Raw genomic sequence first — 16,957 nt, 5'->3', positions numbered from 1 at the left:
AATGGATGTATTATACATCCATTAAAAGCAGATGCCACTGCCTTCTTAAAATTAAACGATATGCTGCAATTCCCACTGAATTACTTATACAAACCTCCTTACACACAAGCTGTCCTGACTTAATAGGAGGCAAAAATGCCACCACCTTCTCCTGATAAATACTTCTGTAATAGGCAGGCATTAAATTACATTTTGTGATGTTTGCCCCTAAACATCACAATGCCTAGTTAAGTCAGTTAACCTTCTTTTAAGCAATGGTGCCTATTTTACTCTGAGAATGAGACACTTTGAAACTGAGTAAGGAAGCAGTCCTGTATGTAGATCGACTCATCAGTACCATCAAAAGCTGAGATGAAAGAGTATACGTTTCAACAGAAATCTTCAATCTCCCATCCGTTGATTTGCAATGTGCTCCTGCGTCAGCCGCTCCAGGTCTTTCTGCACATTTGGGTGGTCTTCCAGATCTTCGTACAGTGACCTGACAATGTCCAGTCTCCTGTAATTCTCAGGCTTGACTAGGCTCCGGACAACCTGGAGGCATCGTTCTTTCAGAGTATACACTGGAAGGGCAAAAACCAAATCCTCAGTGGCAGACTAGGGTCTCAGTACAAGGAATGAGCAAGAGGCTTTGCCAACAGCTACCTTTACTACTGATGGATCTCACTTTAGGTTAAAGAAAAAAAGTGAGTGCATGTATGTGGCAGTGTGTTATACTGATGGCCCCCTATGGACACCTCCTGGTAGTAATTTCACCTTGAAATGGGCTGGGCTTGTGACTGCTTTAACTAACTGAATGTGGATGAAGCAACACTGCAATTCTGGGTCGAAGCCTTAAAAAGGCCTGTCGACTTTTGCTTTTATTCTTTTGAAAGCCCTGAGCCACTGTGCTAGAGAGACCACATAAAGAGGAACAGGCCCTGGCCAGGCATGGTGGTTCATGCCTGTGATCCCAGCACTTTGGGAGGCTGACGTGAGTAGATTGCCTGAGCTCAGGAGTTCGAGACCAGCCTGGGCAACATGGCAAAACCCCGTCCCTATAAAATATACAAAAAATTAGCCAGGCATGGTGGCACGTGCCTGTGGTCCCAGCGACTGGGGAGGCTGAGGTGGGAGGAGGATCATTTGAGCCCCGGAGGCAGAGGTTGCAGTGAGCTGAGATCATGCCACTGCACTCCAACCTGGGTGACAGAGTGAGAACCCATCTCGAAAAAAAAGAAAAATGAAAAAAAAAAAAAAGAGGGACAGGTCCAGCCCCCAGCTGCCAGCAAAAGACAGCCATACCAACGACTAACACCAGCAGAGTAACCGCCTAGCTGAGCCCAGCCTGGACTACAGAATTATGAACAAAATAAAATGGTGGGCCAGGTGCGGTGGCTCACACCTGTAATCCTAGCACTTTAGGAGGCTGAGACAGGCAGGTTGCCTGAGCTCAGGAGTTCAAGATCAGCCTGGTCAACATGGCGAAACCCCAGTCTCCACTAAAATGCAAACAATTAGCCAGGCTTGGTGGTGCACACCTGTAGTCCCAGCTGCTGAAGCAGGAGAATCGCTTGAACCCAAGAGGCAGAGGTTGCAGTGAGCCAAGATCACACACCACTGCACTCCAGCCTGGGTGACACAGTGAGACTCTGTCTCCCAAAAAAAAAAAAAAAAAAGGTGGTTTTTGGGGTGGTAGTCACAAAACACATAACCAAAACAATGTGTACTTCGAAAATCTAGTACAACTGAATTGGGTATCCCAATTCCTATTTTACACTCACTGGAAACGTACTCCTTAAGGGTATTCTATAAGGCAAATTTACCAAATTTAACTCAGCAATGCTCATTTTTATATATCTACTTCCTTAAACAGAATCTATGCACACGTATTAGTTTGAATCCTATGAAACCCATGTATTTGGGGGGCTTTGTGGGTTGTTTTTGTTTGTTTGTTTGTTTTCTTTTTTGAGACAGGGTCTCACTCTGTCACCTGGGCTGGAGTGCAGTGGTGTGATCATGGCTCACTGCAGCCTCGAACTCCTGGGCTCAAGGGATCCTCCCACCTCAGCCTCCCAAATCGCTGCGATTACAGGCACATGCTAAGACAGCCAGGTAATTAAAAAAAATTTTTTTTAGGCCGGGCGCGGTGGCTCAAGCTTGTAATCCCAGCACTTTGGGAGGCCGAGACGGGCGGATCACGAGGTCAGGAAATCGAGACCATCCTGGCTGACACGGTGAAACCCTGTCTCTACTAAAAAATACAAAAAACTAGCCAGGCGAGGTGGCGGGCGCCTGTAGTCCCAGCTACTCGGGAGGCTGAGGCAGGAGAATGGCGTGAACCCGGGAGGCAGAGCTTGCAGTGAGCTGAGATCCGGCCACTGCACTCCAGCCTGGGTGGCAGAGCTAGACTCCGTCTCAAAAAAAAAAAAAAATTTTTTTTTGTAGAGCTGGGGTCTCACTTTGTTGTCCAGGCTGGTCAAGAACTCCTGACCTCAAGCGACCCTCCCGCCACAGCCTCCCTAAGTGCTGGAATTACAGGCATGATTATAGGCATGAGTCACCATGCATCGCTGGTCTTTAGTGAGTTTTTTTACCCACAGGAACATCAGTTTATTAGGGTTTACCCTGATAAAATCATTTGAGCTTCAAACAAATAGTGAAGTATTATACCAATCTTCAATGATAAAAAAAAAAAAAAAAAAAAAACAGGCCAGACGCGGTGGCTCATGCCTATAATTCCAGCACTTTGGGAGGCTGAGGTGGGCGGATCACCTGAGGTCAGGAGTTCAAGATCAGCCTGGCCAACATGGTGAAACCACGTCTCTACTAAAAATACAAAAATTAGCCAGGTGTGGTGGCAGGCGCCTATAACCCCAGCTACCCAGGAGGCTGAGGCAAGAGAATCACTTGTACCTGGGATGCAGAGGCTGCAGTGAGCTGAAATCACACCACTGCACTCCAGCCTGGATGGCACTGTGAGACTCTCTAAAAATAAAAACAAAAATAAATATACCTCTGATTGGCACTGTGAGCTTGATTGTGTTAAATTAAAAATACATAGGCCAGGCGCAGTGGCTCACGCCTGTAATCCCAACACTTTGGGAAGCCAAGGCGGGTGGATCACGAGGTCAGGAGAATGAGACCATCCTGGCTAACACGGTGAAACCCCATCTCTACTAAAAAATACAAAAAAAATTAGCCAGGCACGGGGGTGGCCGCCTGTAGTCCCAGCTACTGGGGAGGCTGGGGGAGGAGAATGGCATGAACCCAGGAAGCGGAGCTTGCAGTGAGCCAACATCATGCCACACCTCTCCAGCGTGGGCGACAGAGGGAGACTCCTCTGTCTCAAATAAATAAATAAATAAAAATAAAAATAAAAATACATAGGCCGGGTGCTGCAGCTGACACCTGTAAATCCCAGCACTTTGGGAGGCTGAGGCAGGCAGATCATGAGGTCAGGAGATGGAGACCATCCTGCTAACATGGTGAAACCCTGTCTCTACTAAAAATACAAAAAATTAGCGGGGTGGGTGGCACACGCCATAGTCCCAGCTACTCAGGAGGTTGAGACAGGAGAATCGCTAACCCAGTAGGCAGAGGTTGCAGTGAGCCAAGACTGCGCCACTGTACTCCACCCTGGCCAACACAACGAGATTCCATCTGAAAAAAATAAAAAAAATTAGAAGTCAACAAGAAATAAGCCAAAATATCTCATGCTCTACACATTGTTCTCCTGGAGCTCCAGGGCACAATTCGGCCAGGGAAACAAAAGGCATTCATAATTTTACAATTCTACAAAACTAATCTATGATGTGATACTTTAATTTTGCTTGTCTCTTAAGAGCCCAAAGTGCTTTTGAGACACCATAACATCTTTAACACAAAACATACAAATACATCAGTTCCATTTTATTTATGGTAGAGAATAGGATACAAAAAGATTGGATACCTTGCCTGACATCAGGCAAAAATTAAGGACTGGGCTTAATTTTTCAAGTGGCCTATCCACAACAAACAACCTTATCTTTTTAAAAAGTAAAACTGAACATCAGTACCTGGCAGTGTGATATTGGCAAAAATAGGCTGTCCGTCAACATTGAGAGATGGCACAAATAATTCAGTTTGGTTAACCAGAAGCCCATCGTGTGTCCCTGCATCTCTGAAGAGCCAAAGGTGACCTATCAGGACAAGCAAAGGTTGTTAAAGAGCCACACTGGTGGCTGGGCGCGGTGGCTCACACCTGTAATCCCAGCACTTTGGGAGGCCGAGGTGGGCGGATCACGAGGTCAGGAGATCGAGACCGTCCTGGCTAACGCGGTGAAACCTCGTCTCTATTAAAAATACAAAAAAATTAGCCGGGTGTGGTAGCGAGTGCCTGTAGCCCCAGTTACTCAGGAGGCTGAGGCAGGAGAATGGTGTGAACCAGGGAGGTGGAGCTTGCAATGAGCTGAGATCATGCCACTGCCCTCCAGCCTGGGCAACAGAGCAAGACTCCATCCCAAAAAAAAAAAAAAAGAGCCACACTGGTTGAAGTCAGGGCACCTATTTTCTCCATTTCCCCTGACCTACACAAAAAGCTAAAAAGCTTGCCTCTCACTCTGCTTAAATATCATACAAAGCCCTTCTAGTAACATTATCTCAGTCAGTCCTCACAACAGATCCATTTATAGATGAGAAAACAGGTCTGAGAGGGCAAGTGACATGCTCAAGGTATAAGACGGTAAGCAAAGAGCACATACTTGAAGCTCCTGTAATCCCAGCTACTCGGGAGGCTGAGGCAGGAGAACCGCTCGAACCAGGGAGTCGGAAGGTTGCATCCGGAGGTTGCATCGGGAGGTTGCAGTGAGCCAAGATTGCACAACAGCACTCCAGTCTGGTGACAGATCCAGACTCCACCTCAAATATATATATATATATAGAAAAACTTTCAAAGGGCTGGGCGCAGTGGCTCACACATGTAATCTCAGCACTTTGGGAGGCCAAGGCCGGTGGATCATCTGAGGTCAGAAGTTCGAGACCAGCCTGGCCAAAATGACGAAACCCCCATCTCTACTAAAAAAAAATTAGCCAGGCGTGGTGGCGCACGCCTCTAATCCCCAATCCTCGGAAGGTTGAGGCAAGAGAACCACTTGACCCCAGGTGGCGGATGTTGCAATAAGCCGCAATTGCGCCACTGCATTCTAGCTTGCGTCACTGCATTCTAGCTTGGGCCACTGCACTCCAGCTTGGAGGACAAGACTCCCATCTCAAAAAAAAAAAAAAAAAAAAAAAAATATCAATGCCTCCACATTCCTAGGGGGTAAAATCACCTTTAGAGCTTCCTCTCTCAAGACTCCAGGTCTCAACGCACGCATGTCTAGAACCTCTTACCTAGGATTGGCTAGCTCCTACTCCATCCTGCTCCCTTCCTTCTCTGGGAAGCGCTCCTTAACTGAAACCACACAACCGCAACCCCTCCAACTCCGAGCAGGCAGGTAGGTCAAGCTCCCACGTCACACACGGTCGGCTCTTCCGGCGTCAACATGACCCTGGCTTATTCCTGTCAGTTAATGCATCTGTCTGTCTCCCCAGGAGGAATATGTTCTCCATGAGGGCAGAGACTGCGCAGAACTGGCCCACTGGAGTCATCAGGACTGAACAGATGGGATGTTAAAGATGAAGCTTTTCTTTTTTTGTGTGTGAGTCGGAGTCTCGCTGTGTCGCCCAGGCCGGATGTCAGCTCAATGCAAGCTGCGCCTCCCGGGTTCACGCCATTCTCCTGCCTCAGCCTCCAGAGTAGCTGGGACTACAAGCGCCCGCCACCTCGCCTGGCTAGTTTTTTGTATTTAGTAGAGACGTGGTTTCGCCGTGTTAGCCAGGATGGTCTCGATCTCCTGACCTCGTGATCCGCCCGTCTCGGCCTCCCAAAGTGCTGGGATTACAGGCTTGAGCCACCGCGCCCGGCCGAGCTTTTCTTTTAGGGGAAAATACACGTGGGGCGGGGGGTGAGAGGAGCCACCTTCAAATGCAAACTATTCAGCCTTATAAAGAATGCTCTGGGCCGGGCGCGGCGGCTCACGCCCATAATCCCAGCACTTTGGAAGGCCGAGGCGGGCGGATCACGAAGTCAGTAGTTCGAGACTAGCCTGATCAACATGGTGAAATCCCATCTCTACTAAAAATACAAAAATCAGCCGGGCGCGGTGGCGCGCGCCTGTAATCCCAGCAACTCAGGAGGCTGAGGCAGGAGAATCGCTTGAACCCGGAAGGCGGAGGCTGCAGTGAGTCGAGATCGCGCCACTGCACTCCAGCCTGGGTGACAGAGTGAGACTCTGTCTCGGGGGGAAAAAAAGAGAATGCTCTGACGCTTGCGAGCAGCGTCACCCTGGATATGTCCCGCCTCAAGGGGCCTCAGTTCCCCGTCTGCAAAATGGACCCCGGAGCGGTTGAGGGGCTTCAGCAGACCGTTCTATCGTCCCTGCTGGGTCAGGCCTAAGCGCCGGGCCCGTACCTCGGTAGCTGTGGATGCGGCGGCCCGTGCCAGGCGGCAGCGTTGGGTAGGGCTGCGGCTCGCCGTCGAAGTTGAGCCATAGGGGCAGCACGACGCGCGGGCTGCGGTTGCAGAAGATGACCTGGGAGGGCTCGCGCGAGTTCACCGAGCGCAGCACGGGCAGCGGCCGCCCTGCCTCCATCTCCTCCTCGGCGCCCAGTTCCTCCGGACCGGACTCTTCCGGGCCGGACTCCTCGGCGCCCGACTCCTCCCGGCCGTCCTCTTCAGGGCCGTACTCTTCGGCGCCTGCCTCCTCCGCGCCTTCCTCGGCCTCGTCCCAGTTCTCCGCCCTCCGGGGCATTCCCTCCGCGGCCCGGACTGGACGCCGCGGGATTCGCGGGCCGGACGCGAGGCGGAGTTGCGTGCGCGCTCCCGAGTCGACCTGCGTAGCCTTCGCGCGCGCTGGGTAGTGGATGGAACCCGCTCGAGGACATAGCCGGCCAGAGGCTGTGCGCGTGCGCAAAAGGATCCCCCAGCACCAGCGGCCGTTCTAACGGAGGCGGCGGCTGAGCGGAGGCGAAGGCTGAACGAAGACGAGCCTAGGGCAACTCGTTACTATATTTCCGCTATAAATTTTTTTTTTAATCCTCTAAGGTTTTTTGTTTTGTTTTGAGACAGGGTCTCACTCTGTCGCCCAGGCTGGAGTGCAGTGGCGCGAGCTTGGCCCACTGCAGCCTTGACCTCCGTGACTCAAGCGATCCCCTCGCCTCAGCCTCCCGAGCATTTGGTACTACAGGCGCGCACCACCATGCCCGACAAATTATTTTTATTTGTTGTTTGAGACGGAGTATCGCTATGTTGCCTAGGCTGGTCTCGAACTCCTGGGTTCAAGTGATCCTCCTGCCTTGGCCTCTCAAAGTGCAGGGATTACAGGCCTTAGCCACTGTTCCTGGCCGACTAACTGAATTTTTTTTTTCTTCATGTCAGACGCGCGATGTGCCGCCGTAGTAACAAGGTTCGACGGTGGCACATCTCACACACACAGGAACACCCAGTCATCAGGCTTATAAACTACAAAAAGTCAGCTAACTGAATTCTTACAAGGCATGGGTGATTAGTAAAGAGGGAAAAATAATTAGACCTACTATGCGCAGAGCACTCTGGTGGAAATTGGCAAATCAGATATTTAGGGCAATTAAAACTACAAACATAAACACTCATGACCTTTGTTCATTTTACAAATGTTTATTAAGGCCTTACTATGTACCACCTATGGTGGTTAAGTGTTGAAAATATTGTAAAAATCAGTCATGTTTCCTGCTTTCACTGTACTTCAATAAAAGGGTCATACGGCAATCAATCACACAGATAAAATTGCAACTATGGCCGGGTGCAGTGGCTCACACCTGTAATCCCAGCACTTTGGGAGGCCAAAGAGGGCTGATCAGGAGGTCAGGAGTTCGAGACCAGCCTGACCAACATGGTGAAACCCCATCTCTACTAAAAATACAAAACTTAGCCTGGCGTGATGTTGCGGGCATGTAATCCCAGCTACTTAGGAGGCCGAGGCAGGAGAACTGCTTGAACCCAGGAGGCGGAGGTTGCAGTGAGTGCTCCAGCCTGGGTGACAGAATGAGACTCTGTCTCAAAAAAAAAAAAAAAAAATTGCAACTGTGACTCGTACAACAAAAAGAGACACAGGGGCCGGGCGCGGTGGCTCAAGCCTGTAATCCCAGCACTTTGGGAGGCCGAAACGGGCGGATCACGAGGTCAGGAGATCGAGACCATCCTGGCGAACACGGTGAAACCCCGTCTCTACTAAAAAATACAAAAAACTAGCCGGGCGAGGCGGCGGGCGCCTGTAGTCCCAGCTACTCGGGAGGCTGAGGCAGGAGAATGGCGTAAACCCGGGGGGCGGAGCTTGCAGTGAGCTGAGATCCGGCTACTGCACTCCAGCCCGGGCGACAGAGCCAGACTCTGTCTCAAAAAAAAAAAGAGACACAGGGTACTATAGAAGGCTAAAGATCTGGGGGTCAAGGAAGATGGTACACAATTCTGTGTAATTAAATGTTCAATGATGTGGGATGGACTCAAGTGGAGATGCAGCTCAGAAAAAGAAGGATCCAGAGAGTTTTATATTAGGTAAAAATGTATTTTTTAAAGACAGTCTCTCTTTATCACCCAGGCTGGAGTGCAGTGGCTCAATCTCAGCTCACTGCAACCTCTGTCTACCGAGTTCAAGCGATTCTCATGCCTCAGCCTCTGGAGTAGCTGGGATAACAGGTGTGTGCCACCACACCCAGGTAATTTTTGTATTTTTTTTTTTTTTTTTTTTTTTTGAGACGGAGTCTCGCTGTGTCTCCCAGGCTGGAGTGCAGTGGCGTGATCTCGGCTCACTGCAAGCTCCGCCTCCCGGGTTCACGCCATTCTCCCACCTCAGCCTCCCAAGTAGCTGAGACTACAGGCGCCCGCCACCACGCCCGGCTAGTTTTTTTGTATTTTTAGTAGAGACGGGGTTTCACCATGTTAGCCAGGATAGTCTCGATCTCCTGACCTCGTGATCCACCCGCCTCGGCCTCCCAAAGTGCTGGGATTACAGGCTTGAGCCACCGCGCCCGGCCAATTTTTGTATTTTTAGTAGAGACAGGGTTTCACCATGTTTGCCAGGCTGGTCTCGAACTCCTGACCTCAGGTAATCTGCCTGCCTTGGTTTTCCAAAGTGCTGGGATTACAGGTGTGAGCCACCATGCCCAGCTCAAAAATAAATTTCAAGTAGAAAGAAAAAGTCTATCAAGTGCCAGGCACTGTGCTAAGCATCCCACATGAATTAAGGCTATGTCATTATCTCCATTTCACAACTAAGGAAACAGAAGGGTATATAAGAGGCCGGGCGCGGTGGCTCAAGCCTGTAATCCCAGCACTTTGGGAGGCCGAGACGGGCGGATCACGAGGTCAGGAGATCGAGACCATCCTGGCTAACCCGGTGAAACCCCGTCTCTACTAAAAATACAAAAAATTAGCCGGGTGTGGTGGTGTGTGCCTGTAGTCCCAGCTACTCGGAGGCTGAGGCAGGAGAATAGCGTGAACCCAGGAGGCAGAGCTTGCAGTGAGCCAAGATGGTGCCACTGCACTCCAGCCTGGGCGACAAAGCGAGACTCCGTCTCAAAAAAAAAAAAAAAAGAAGGGTATATAAGAATGTGAAGGCCAGGCACCGTATGCCTGTAATCACAAGACTTTGGGAACCCAAGGGAGATAGATCACTTGAGTCCAGGAGTTTGAAACCAGCCTGGGCAACATAGCGAGGTCCTGTCTCTATAAAAAATGAAAAAATTAGCCAGGAATGGTGGCGTGCACCTGTAGTCCCAGCTACTCAGGAGGCTGAAGCAGGAGGATCACTTGAGCCCGGGAGGTCGAGGCTGCAGTGAGCTGTGATCATGCCAGGGTACTCCAGCCTGGGCAACAGAACCAGACCCTGTCTCAAAAAAAAAAAAAAAGAAAGAAAAGAATGTGAAAAGGGTAGTGTAGTCAGAATGCTGGGTCAGAGAGGCTCATCACCTGATGCCTTAGGAAAAAATGACAGTATGAGTGAACCTCAGGAGTTGGACATCTCCACGAAAGCACTGACACCATGAACCTAAGTAATTTTGCCTAGGGCTCTCCTTAACAGCTTACTACAAAGAGAGGATGTATCCTGGTGGCCTCCAGCCGGATTAAGTGACCAGCAGTGATGCTGGACCCCCAGCTACATTAACAACATGAAAATGTTGTAGAGAAAAATCCCAAAGTAGGCTAGACGTGGTGGCTCACGCCTATGATCCCAGCACTTTGGGAGGCCAAAGTGAGGAGATCACTTGAGGTCAGGGGTTCGCGACCAGCCTGGCCGACATGGTGAAATCCCGTCTCTACTAAAAATACAAAAAATTACCCGGCATGGTTGCCCGTGCCTGTAGTCCCAGCTACTTGGGAGGCTGAGGTGGGAGAATCACTTAAATCCAGGAGGCAGAGGTTGCAGTGATCCCAGATAGCACCACTACACTCCAGCATGGGCGACAGAGTGAGACTCCATCTCAAAAAAAAAAAAAATAAATAATAAAAATAAAATAAACCCCAAAGTAAGACTTCGGTTAATCAAATTACAATGGCTCAGAGCCATCATAATTCACAAGATTCATGCAAACATCCCCTCAGTTGTACTGCCATGATAGCGAGGTGAAATATACCAGTTTAATATTACAGAAATGCCTACATCCCTAAAATGAAACCAGTTGTTTAGATAAATGCAGGCTTTGAGATTGCAAATATGTTTCAAAGATCATTTAAGAGGAAGGGGATTGGCCGGGCGCGGTGGCTCAAGCCTGTAATCCCAGCACTTTGGGAGGCCGAGACGGGTGGATCACGAGGTCAGGAGATCGAGACCATCCTGGCTAACACAGTGAAACCCCGTCTTTACTAAAAATACAAAAAAAAAAAACTAGCCGGGCGAGGTGGCGGGTGCCTGTAGTCCCAGCTACTCAGGAGGCTGAGGCAGGAGAATGGCTTAAACCCGGGAGGCAGAGTTTGCAGTGAGCTGAGATCCGGCCACTGCACTGCAGCCTGGGCGACAGAGCGAGACTCCGTCTCAAAAAAAAAAAAAAAAAAAAAAAGAGGAAGGGGATTACAAATGCTGTAATCCCAGCGTTTTGGGAGGCTGAGGTGGGCAGATCACTTGAGCTAAGGAGTTCAGCACTAGCCTGGGCAACATGATGAAATCCTGTCTCTACAAAAAATACAAAAAATTAGCCAGGCATGGGTGCACCTATAGTCCCAGCTGCTCAGGAGGCTGACGCTGGAGGATCACCTGAGCTTAGGAAGGTCAAGCCTGCAGTGAACTGTGATCGCGACACTGCGATCGCAACACTGCACTTTAGCCTGGGTAACAGAGCAAGACTGTGTCTCAAAAAAAAAAAAAAAATTGCAAAGGAAACAAGTTTAGAATATACTAAGTAAAACCACAGGCAAAATTGTTCTTACGGTACACTTTTCATTGTGCAAAAAGACATGTAGAAAATAATAAAAAATACAATGTCTAAAGGCAACTGGTGGGCCGTGCGCGATGGCCCTCGCCTGTAATCCCAGCACTTTGGGAGGCCGAGGCGGGCGGATCACGACGTCAGGAGATCAAGACCATCCTGGCTAACATGGTGAAACCCCGTCTCTACTAAAAATACAAAAACAAAATTAGCTGGGCATGGTGGCGGACGCCTGTAGTCCCAGCTACTCAGGAGGCTGAGGCGGGAGAATGGCGTGAATCTGGGAGGCGGAGCTTGCAGTGAGCAGAGATGGCACCACTGCACTGCAGCCTGGGTGACAGAGCGAGACTCTGTCTCAATAAATAAATAAATAAATAAATAAATAAAAGACAACTGGTGACTTTTTCTATCTCCTTCTCTGTCTTTTCTAAATTTTCTCTAAGGGGGATATATTTTGCCTTGTTTGTATGTCGACTAATTAAAAAATACAAGTACAATAATAAAGCAAATACTGATAATCTCTTTTTTTTTTTTTTTTTTTTGAGACGGAGTCTTGCTCTGTCACCCAGGCTGGAGTGCAGTGGCCGGATCTCAGCTCACTGCAAGCTCCGCCTCCCAGGTTTACGCCATTCTCCTGCCTCAGCCTCCCGAGTAGCTGGGACTACAGGCGCCCGCCACCTCGCCCGGCTAGTTGTTTGTATTTTTTAGTAGAGACGGGGTTTCACCGTGTTAGCCAGGATGGTCTCGATCTCCTGACTTCGTGATCCGCCCGTCTCGGCCTCCCAAAGTGCTGGGATTACAGGCTTGAGCCACCGTGCCCGGCCTGATAATCTCATATGTAATTAGCATGTTGTCATATTTACTTCCTTTGTTTCCAGTTTTTGCAGTGAGCCGAGATCGAGATCGTGCCACTGCACTCCAGCCTGGGTGACAAAGTGAGACTCCGTCTCAAAAAAAAAAAAACCAGAATATCATCACCCCAAAACTCCTTCATGATCAAACCCTGCTCCCACTCTTAATCCCTTGCAACCACCGATCTGTCTGTCTTCTGTCCCTATAGTTTTGCCTTTCCAGAACGTTACACAACCAAATCATATCATATGTATGTAGCCTTTTGAGTTTGGCTTTTTTTCACTTAGCATAATGCATTTGAGATTCATCCAAGTTGTAGTATATAACAACTTATTTTTATTGCCAAGGGTATTCCACACTATCTACTTACCAACTGTAAGATATTGGTTTGTTTCTAGTTTTTAGCAACTATAAAGCTGCTGTATACATTTGTGTACAGGTTTCTTGCAAACTTAAGTTTCGTTTCTCTTGGGTAAGAATCACCTAGGAGATTGCTAGGTCAAATGGGAAGTACATGTTTAACTTCATGAGAAATTGCTAACCTGTTTCCCCAGAGAGGTTGTATCATTTTGCATTCTCACCAGCAATGTATGACTGTTCCAGTTGCTCCACATTCTTGTCTACAGTTGGTATTATCAGATTTGAGGTTTTGTTCTTTTGTTTTGAGACAGAGTCTCCCTCTGCTGCCTAGGCTGGAGTGCATTGGCATGATCTCGGCTCACTGCAAGCTCCGCCTCCCGGGTTCATGCCATTCTCCTACCTCAGCCTCCCAAGTAGCTGGGACTACAGGCGCCCGCCACCACGCCTGGCTGATTTTTTGTATTTTTAGTAGAGATGGGGTTTCACTGTGTTAGCCAGGATGGTCTCAATCTCCTGACCTCGTGATCCGCTCGCCTTGGCCTCCCAAAGTGCTGGGATTACAGGCATGAGCCACCACGCCCAGCCTGGGGTTTTGTTCTTTAAAATAAAAATTTTTAGCCATTCTAATAGATGTATAGTGGTATATTATTGAGGTTTAATTTGTACTTCTCTAGTAACTAACAATGTTGAACATCTTTTCATGAGCTTGTTTGCCATTAAAAAATAATCAAGCTGGCCAAGTGCAGCGGCTCACGTCTGTTATCCCACCATTTTGGGAGACCCAGGTGGGAGGATGGCTTGAGCCTGGAGTTCAAGACCAGCTTGGGCAACATAGTGTAACCCTATCTCTATTTTGTAAAAAAATTAAAAATTAAAAAAAATTTTTTTTAAATCAAGCAAACATATCCATCACCTCAGTTTTTTTGTGGTGAGAATATTTAAGATCTATTCTCTTGGCTGGGTACAGTAGCTCATGCCTGTAATCCCAGCACTTTGGGAGGCCAAGGCATGCAGATCATCTGAGGTCAGGAGTTCAAGACCAGCCTGGCCAACATGGTGAAACCCTATCTCTACTAAAAATACAAAAATTAGCCAGGCATGGTGGTGGGTGCTTGTAGTCTCAGCTACTTGGGGGGCTGAGGCAGGAGAATCGCTTGAACCTAGTGTAAGAATTAAACAAAAAGGAGAGAAACACGAAGGGTGGCTTGATAGTCAACAGGTTTATTTCAAACCTGGGAGGGACTTCTGACCAAGTTAGGTCAGAAGCTGCACAATCTTACATACTGAGAGTTTTTCAGGATTCAGGGTTGGAGAGTTTATCAGAGACTTGGACTGCTTCTGTGTTTCTTTGTTGTGCTTATCTAGGAGGGAGAGTTGTGTCTGTTCCTGTACATCTTTCTGCAGCTGCGGGCATATCCCCCGAGTCTGCTTTTAGCTTCCCTATCTTAGTGCACCTGAGGGAAAGGAATGTGCTTATTAAGGCCCACTGTTTTACTGGGGCACATTGTATGAGCGTGAAGTTTGGCAGTCACCCAAGAGACTTTATCCCCACCTCCCTCTGAGCCCGAGCTGTCTTATCTGTGTTTTACTGTCTGCTCTTTCTGGCTGCTTATAGCTAGAAGAGAAGTGATTTCCTTGAAATGTATGAGGCTAGAAAGGGAGTTGGAACTTAAAGTGGTGGTATTTGTCCAAGATGACAGTGCTCCTGCTCTGTCACCCGGGAGGCGGAGGTTGCAGTGAGTCAAGATCGCACCACTGCACTCCAGCCTGGTGACAGAGCAAGACCCTATCTTAAAAAAAAAAAAAAAAAAAAAAAAGCAAAAAACTACACTCTTAGCAATTTTCAAATATACATTATTAGCTATAGTCATCATGCTGTATAACAGATCTCCAGAATATACTCCTCCCAACCAAAAGGGTGCCTCATACCCTTTGACCAATATCTCCCTGTTTCATCTGAAACCCCTGACTCTGGCAACCACCATTCTACTCTCTGCTTTTGTGAGTTCAACTTATTTAATTTTTATTTATTTATTTATTTACTTATTTACTTATTGAGACGGAGTTTCGCTCTTGGTGACAGAGTGAGACTCCGTCTCAAAAAGACAAAAAAATTCCACATATAAGTGAGAACATGCATTTCCACATATAAGTGAGAACATGCATTTATTCATTTTTTCTTTTTCTTTTTTTTGAGACAGAGTTTCACTCTTGTTGCCCAAGCAGGAGTGCAGTGGTGTGATCTTGGCTCACTGCAACCTCTGCCTCCTGGATTCAGGCGATTCTCCTGCCTCAGCCTCCAGAGGAGCTGGGATTACAGGTGCACGCCACCACACCTGGCTAATTTTGTATTTTTAGTAGAGACGGGGTTTCACCACGTTGACCAGGCTGGTCTCAAATTCCTGACCTCAGGTGATCCGCCCACCTTGGCCCCCCAAAGTGCTGGGATTACAGGCGTGAGCCACCGCACCTGGCCCTCGTTTTCTTTATCCATTCATCTGGCAATGGACACTTGATTCCATAATGTGGTTATTGTGAATAGTGCTGCAATGAACATGGGAGTGCAGATATCTCTCCAAAATACTGATTTTCATTTCCTGTATACATATACCCAGAAGTGAGATTGCTGGATCATATGGTAATTCCATTTTTAGTTTTTTGAGGAACCTCCGTACTGTTTGCCATAATGGCTGTACTAATATACATTCCCACCAAGAGCCTGGGAGGGTTCCATTTTCTCCACATCCTCACCAACACTTATCTTTTGGCCATTTAATGTCTTCTGTTGGGAAATGTCTACTTAGGTCCTTTGCCCATTTTAAAATTGTTTCCTTGCTATTGAAGTCCTTATTGGATGTATGATTTGCAAATGTTTTCTCCCATTCTGAAAACTGCCTTTTCACTGTTTTTTTTTTTTACTTCTCATCAGATAGGCAATGTGTTGACATCATAACAAGGTTTGAGGGAGGCACACCTCACACATGAACATGAAAACCCACTCATCATGCTTATGAACATTAAAAAATCTGTTGTATTTTGTTTGCCATTCTTTTTTGCTTTTGAGACAGAGTCTCACTCTGTCACCCAGGCTAGAGTGCAGTGGTGTGATCTCAGCTCACTGCAACCTCCGCCTCCCAGTTTCAAGTGATTTTCCTGCCTCAGCCTCCTGAGTAGATGGGACTATATATGTGCACCACCACAACTGGCTTATTTTTGTATTTTTAGTAGAGACGGAGTTTCGCCATGTTGGCCAGGCTGATGTCGAACTCCTAACCTCGGGTGATCCACCCGTCTTGGCTTCCCAAAGTGCTGGGATTACAGGTGTGAGCCACCACCCCCGGCCAGTTTGCCATTCTTGTATTGTCTTCAAGGTGTCAGTTCAAATATTTCACCCGTTTTTTAGCTATTTTCTTACTGCTGAGTTTTAATAGTTCTTTATATATTTATTCAGGTCAATTGTTAATGCTTTTCAAATGCATGTGTGTGTCCATAATGTATATGTGGTGATGTATTACTTTTACAATGGTAAACAAACAAAAACAAACAAACAAACAAAACCCAGACATTTCCACGTACAATACAATTTTGGCCTATGGTATCTTTATCATGTAGGGAAGTTGATACTGCATTGCTCCTTTGTGTATGTTGTGTTTTCCTGAGGTTTTTCTGCAAATGTGATTCTAGCATCTTTTGGTTTGAGAACATACAGTGAACAAGTGACTACACTATAAGCTCCATAAGCCTAGAAACTGTGTCTGTTTCTCATGTTATCTCCAGTGACTCACACATAATAGACACACAATGTATTTAATGCTAATAAACAACTTCTTAGGCAAAATGTTTGTGAAAGCCACACTGAAGCATTTATCATTTATTGAATTGAAACATTTCATTTCATTTATTTATTTATTGAGACAGGGTCTTGCTTTGTCGCCCAGGCTGAAGTGCAGTGGTGTGATCTTGGCTTACTACAGCTATGACCTCCTGGGCCGAGGCAATCCTCCCACCTCAGCCCCATGAGGAACTGGAACTACAGGCATGCACCACCACACCTGCCTGATTTTGTTTATTTTTTGTGGTGGAGGTCTCTCTGGGTTGCCCAGCTTGTTCTCAAAACTCCTGGGCTCAAGCAATCCTCCCACCTCAGCCTCCCAAAGTAATGGGATTACACACATAAGCCATCACACCTATCCAATAAAATCATTTTTAAAAAAACTGTTATGGTTGGAAGATGCAGCTGAGGCATAATACAAACTTCACACTTGATAGTCTTAGCAAGTTCAAAGGT

At 47.5% G+C, this 16,957-nt stretch overlaps 1 protein-coding gene and 2 non-coding genes across 6 annotated transcripts; all 3 read right to left on the bottom strand.

The window, feature by feature from the left end:
- Positions 1 to 298: 298 nt before the first annotated feature.
- On the bottom strand, positions 299 to 7,409 carry LOC105477690 (von Hippel-Lindau tumor suppressor). Of its 4 annotated transcripts, XM_071092209.1 has the most exons (5): positions 6,470 to 7,409; positions 4,035 to 4,157; positions 3,566 to 3,639; positions 2,893 to 2,964; positions 428 to 560 (listed from the first exon to the last, which is right to left on the bottom strand). In XM_071092209.1, exons 1-4 carry the CDS (start codon positions 6,807 to 6,809, stop codon positions 2,923 to 2,925), a joined length of 579 nt encoding a protein of 192 aa, XP_070948310.1. In that variant the 5' UTR covers positions 6,810 to 7,409; the 3' UTR covers positions 428 to 560; positions 2,893 to 2,922. The 4 variants fall into 4 exon arrangements, with proteins under 4 accessions (XP_070948311.1, XP_011732630.2, XP_011732631.2 ...); XM_071092210.1 differs by lacking the exon at positions 2,893 to 2,964 and having other exon boundaries at positions 299 to 560; positions 6,470 to 7,358; XM_011734328.3 differs by lacking the exons at positions 2,893 to 2,964; positions 3,566 to 3,639 and having other exon boundaries at positions 299 to 560; positions 6,470 to 7,060.
- Positions 7,410 to 7,429: 20 nt separating this feature from the next.
- Positions 7,430 to 7,531, bottom strand: LOC112425939 (small nucleolar RNA U13). Its single transcript, XR_003017146.2, has one exon. It is a non-coding gene; the product is annotated as a small nucleolar RNA U13 (small nucleolar RNA).
- An 8,061-nt stretch (positions 7,532 to 15,592) lies between these two features.
- On the bottom strand, positions 15,593 to 15,695 carry LOC112425938 (small nucleolar RNA U13). Its single transcript, XR_003017145.1, has one exon. It is a non-coding gene; the product is annotated as a small nucleolar RNA U13 (small nucleolar RNA).
- Positions 15,696 to 16,957: the final 1,262 nt, after the last annotated feature.

Source organism: Macaca nemestrina, chromosome 2 (assembly GCF_043159975.1).
Source record: "Macaca nemestrina isolate mMacNem1 chromosome 2, mMacNem.hap1, whole genome shotgun sequence".
Classification (NCBI taxonomy): domain Eukaryota; kingdom Metazoa; phylum Chordata; class Mammalia; order Primates; family Cercopithecidae; genus Macaca; species Macaca nemestrina.
This window is presented reverse-complemented; position numbering and strand designations above follow the sequence as displayed.

Bases quoted from the DNA above. Each gene is read 5' to 3' on its own strand.
- LOC105477690 (XM_011734328.3), bottom strand. From the start codon at position 6,809: ATGCCCCGGAGGGCGGAGAACTGGGACGAGGCCGAGGAAGGCGCGGAG. The intron at 4,158-6,469 runs GTACGGGCCCGG...TTGTCCTGATAG, and splicing joins CCGCATCCACAGCTACCGAG to GTCACCTTTGGCTCTTCAGA. The intron at 561-4,034 runs GTACTGATGTTC...TTGCCCTTCCAG, and splicing joins TGCCAATATCACACTGCCAG to TGTATACTCTGAAAGAACGA.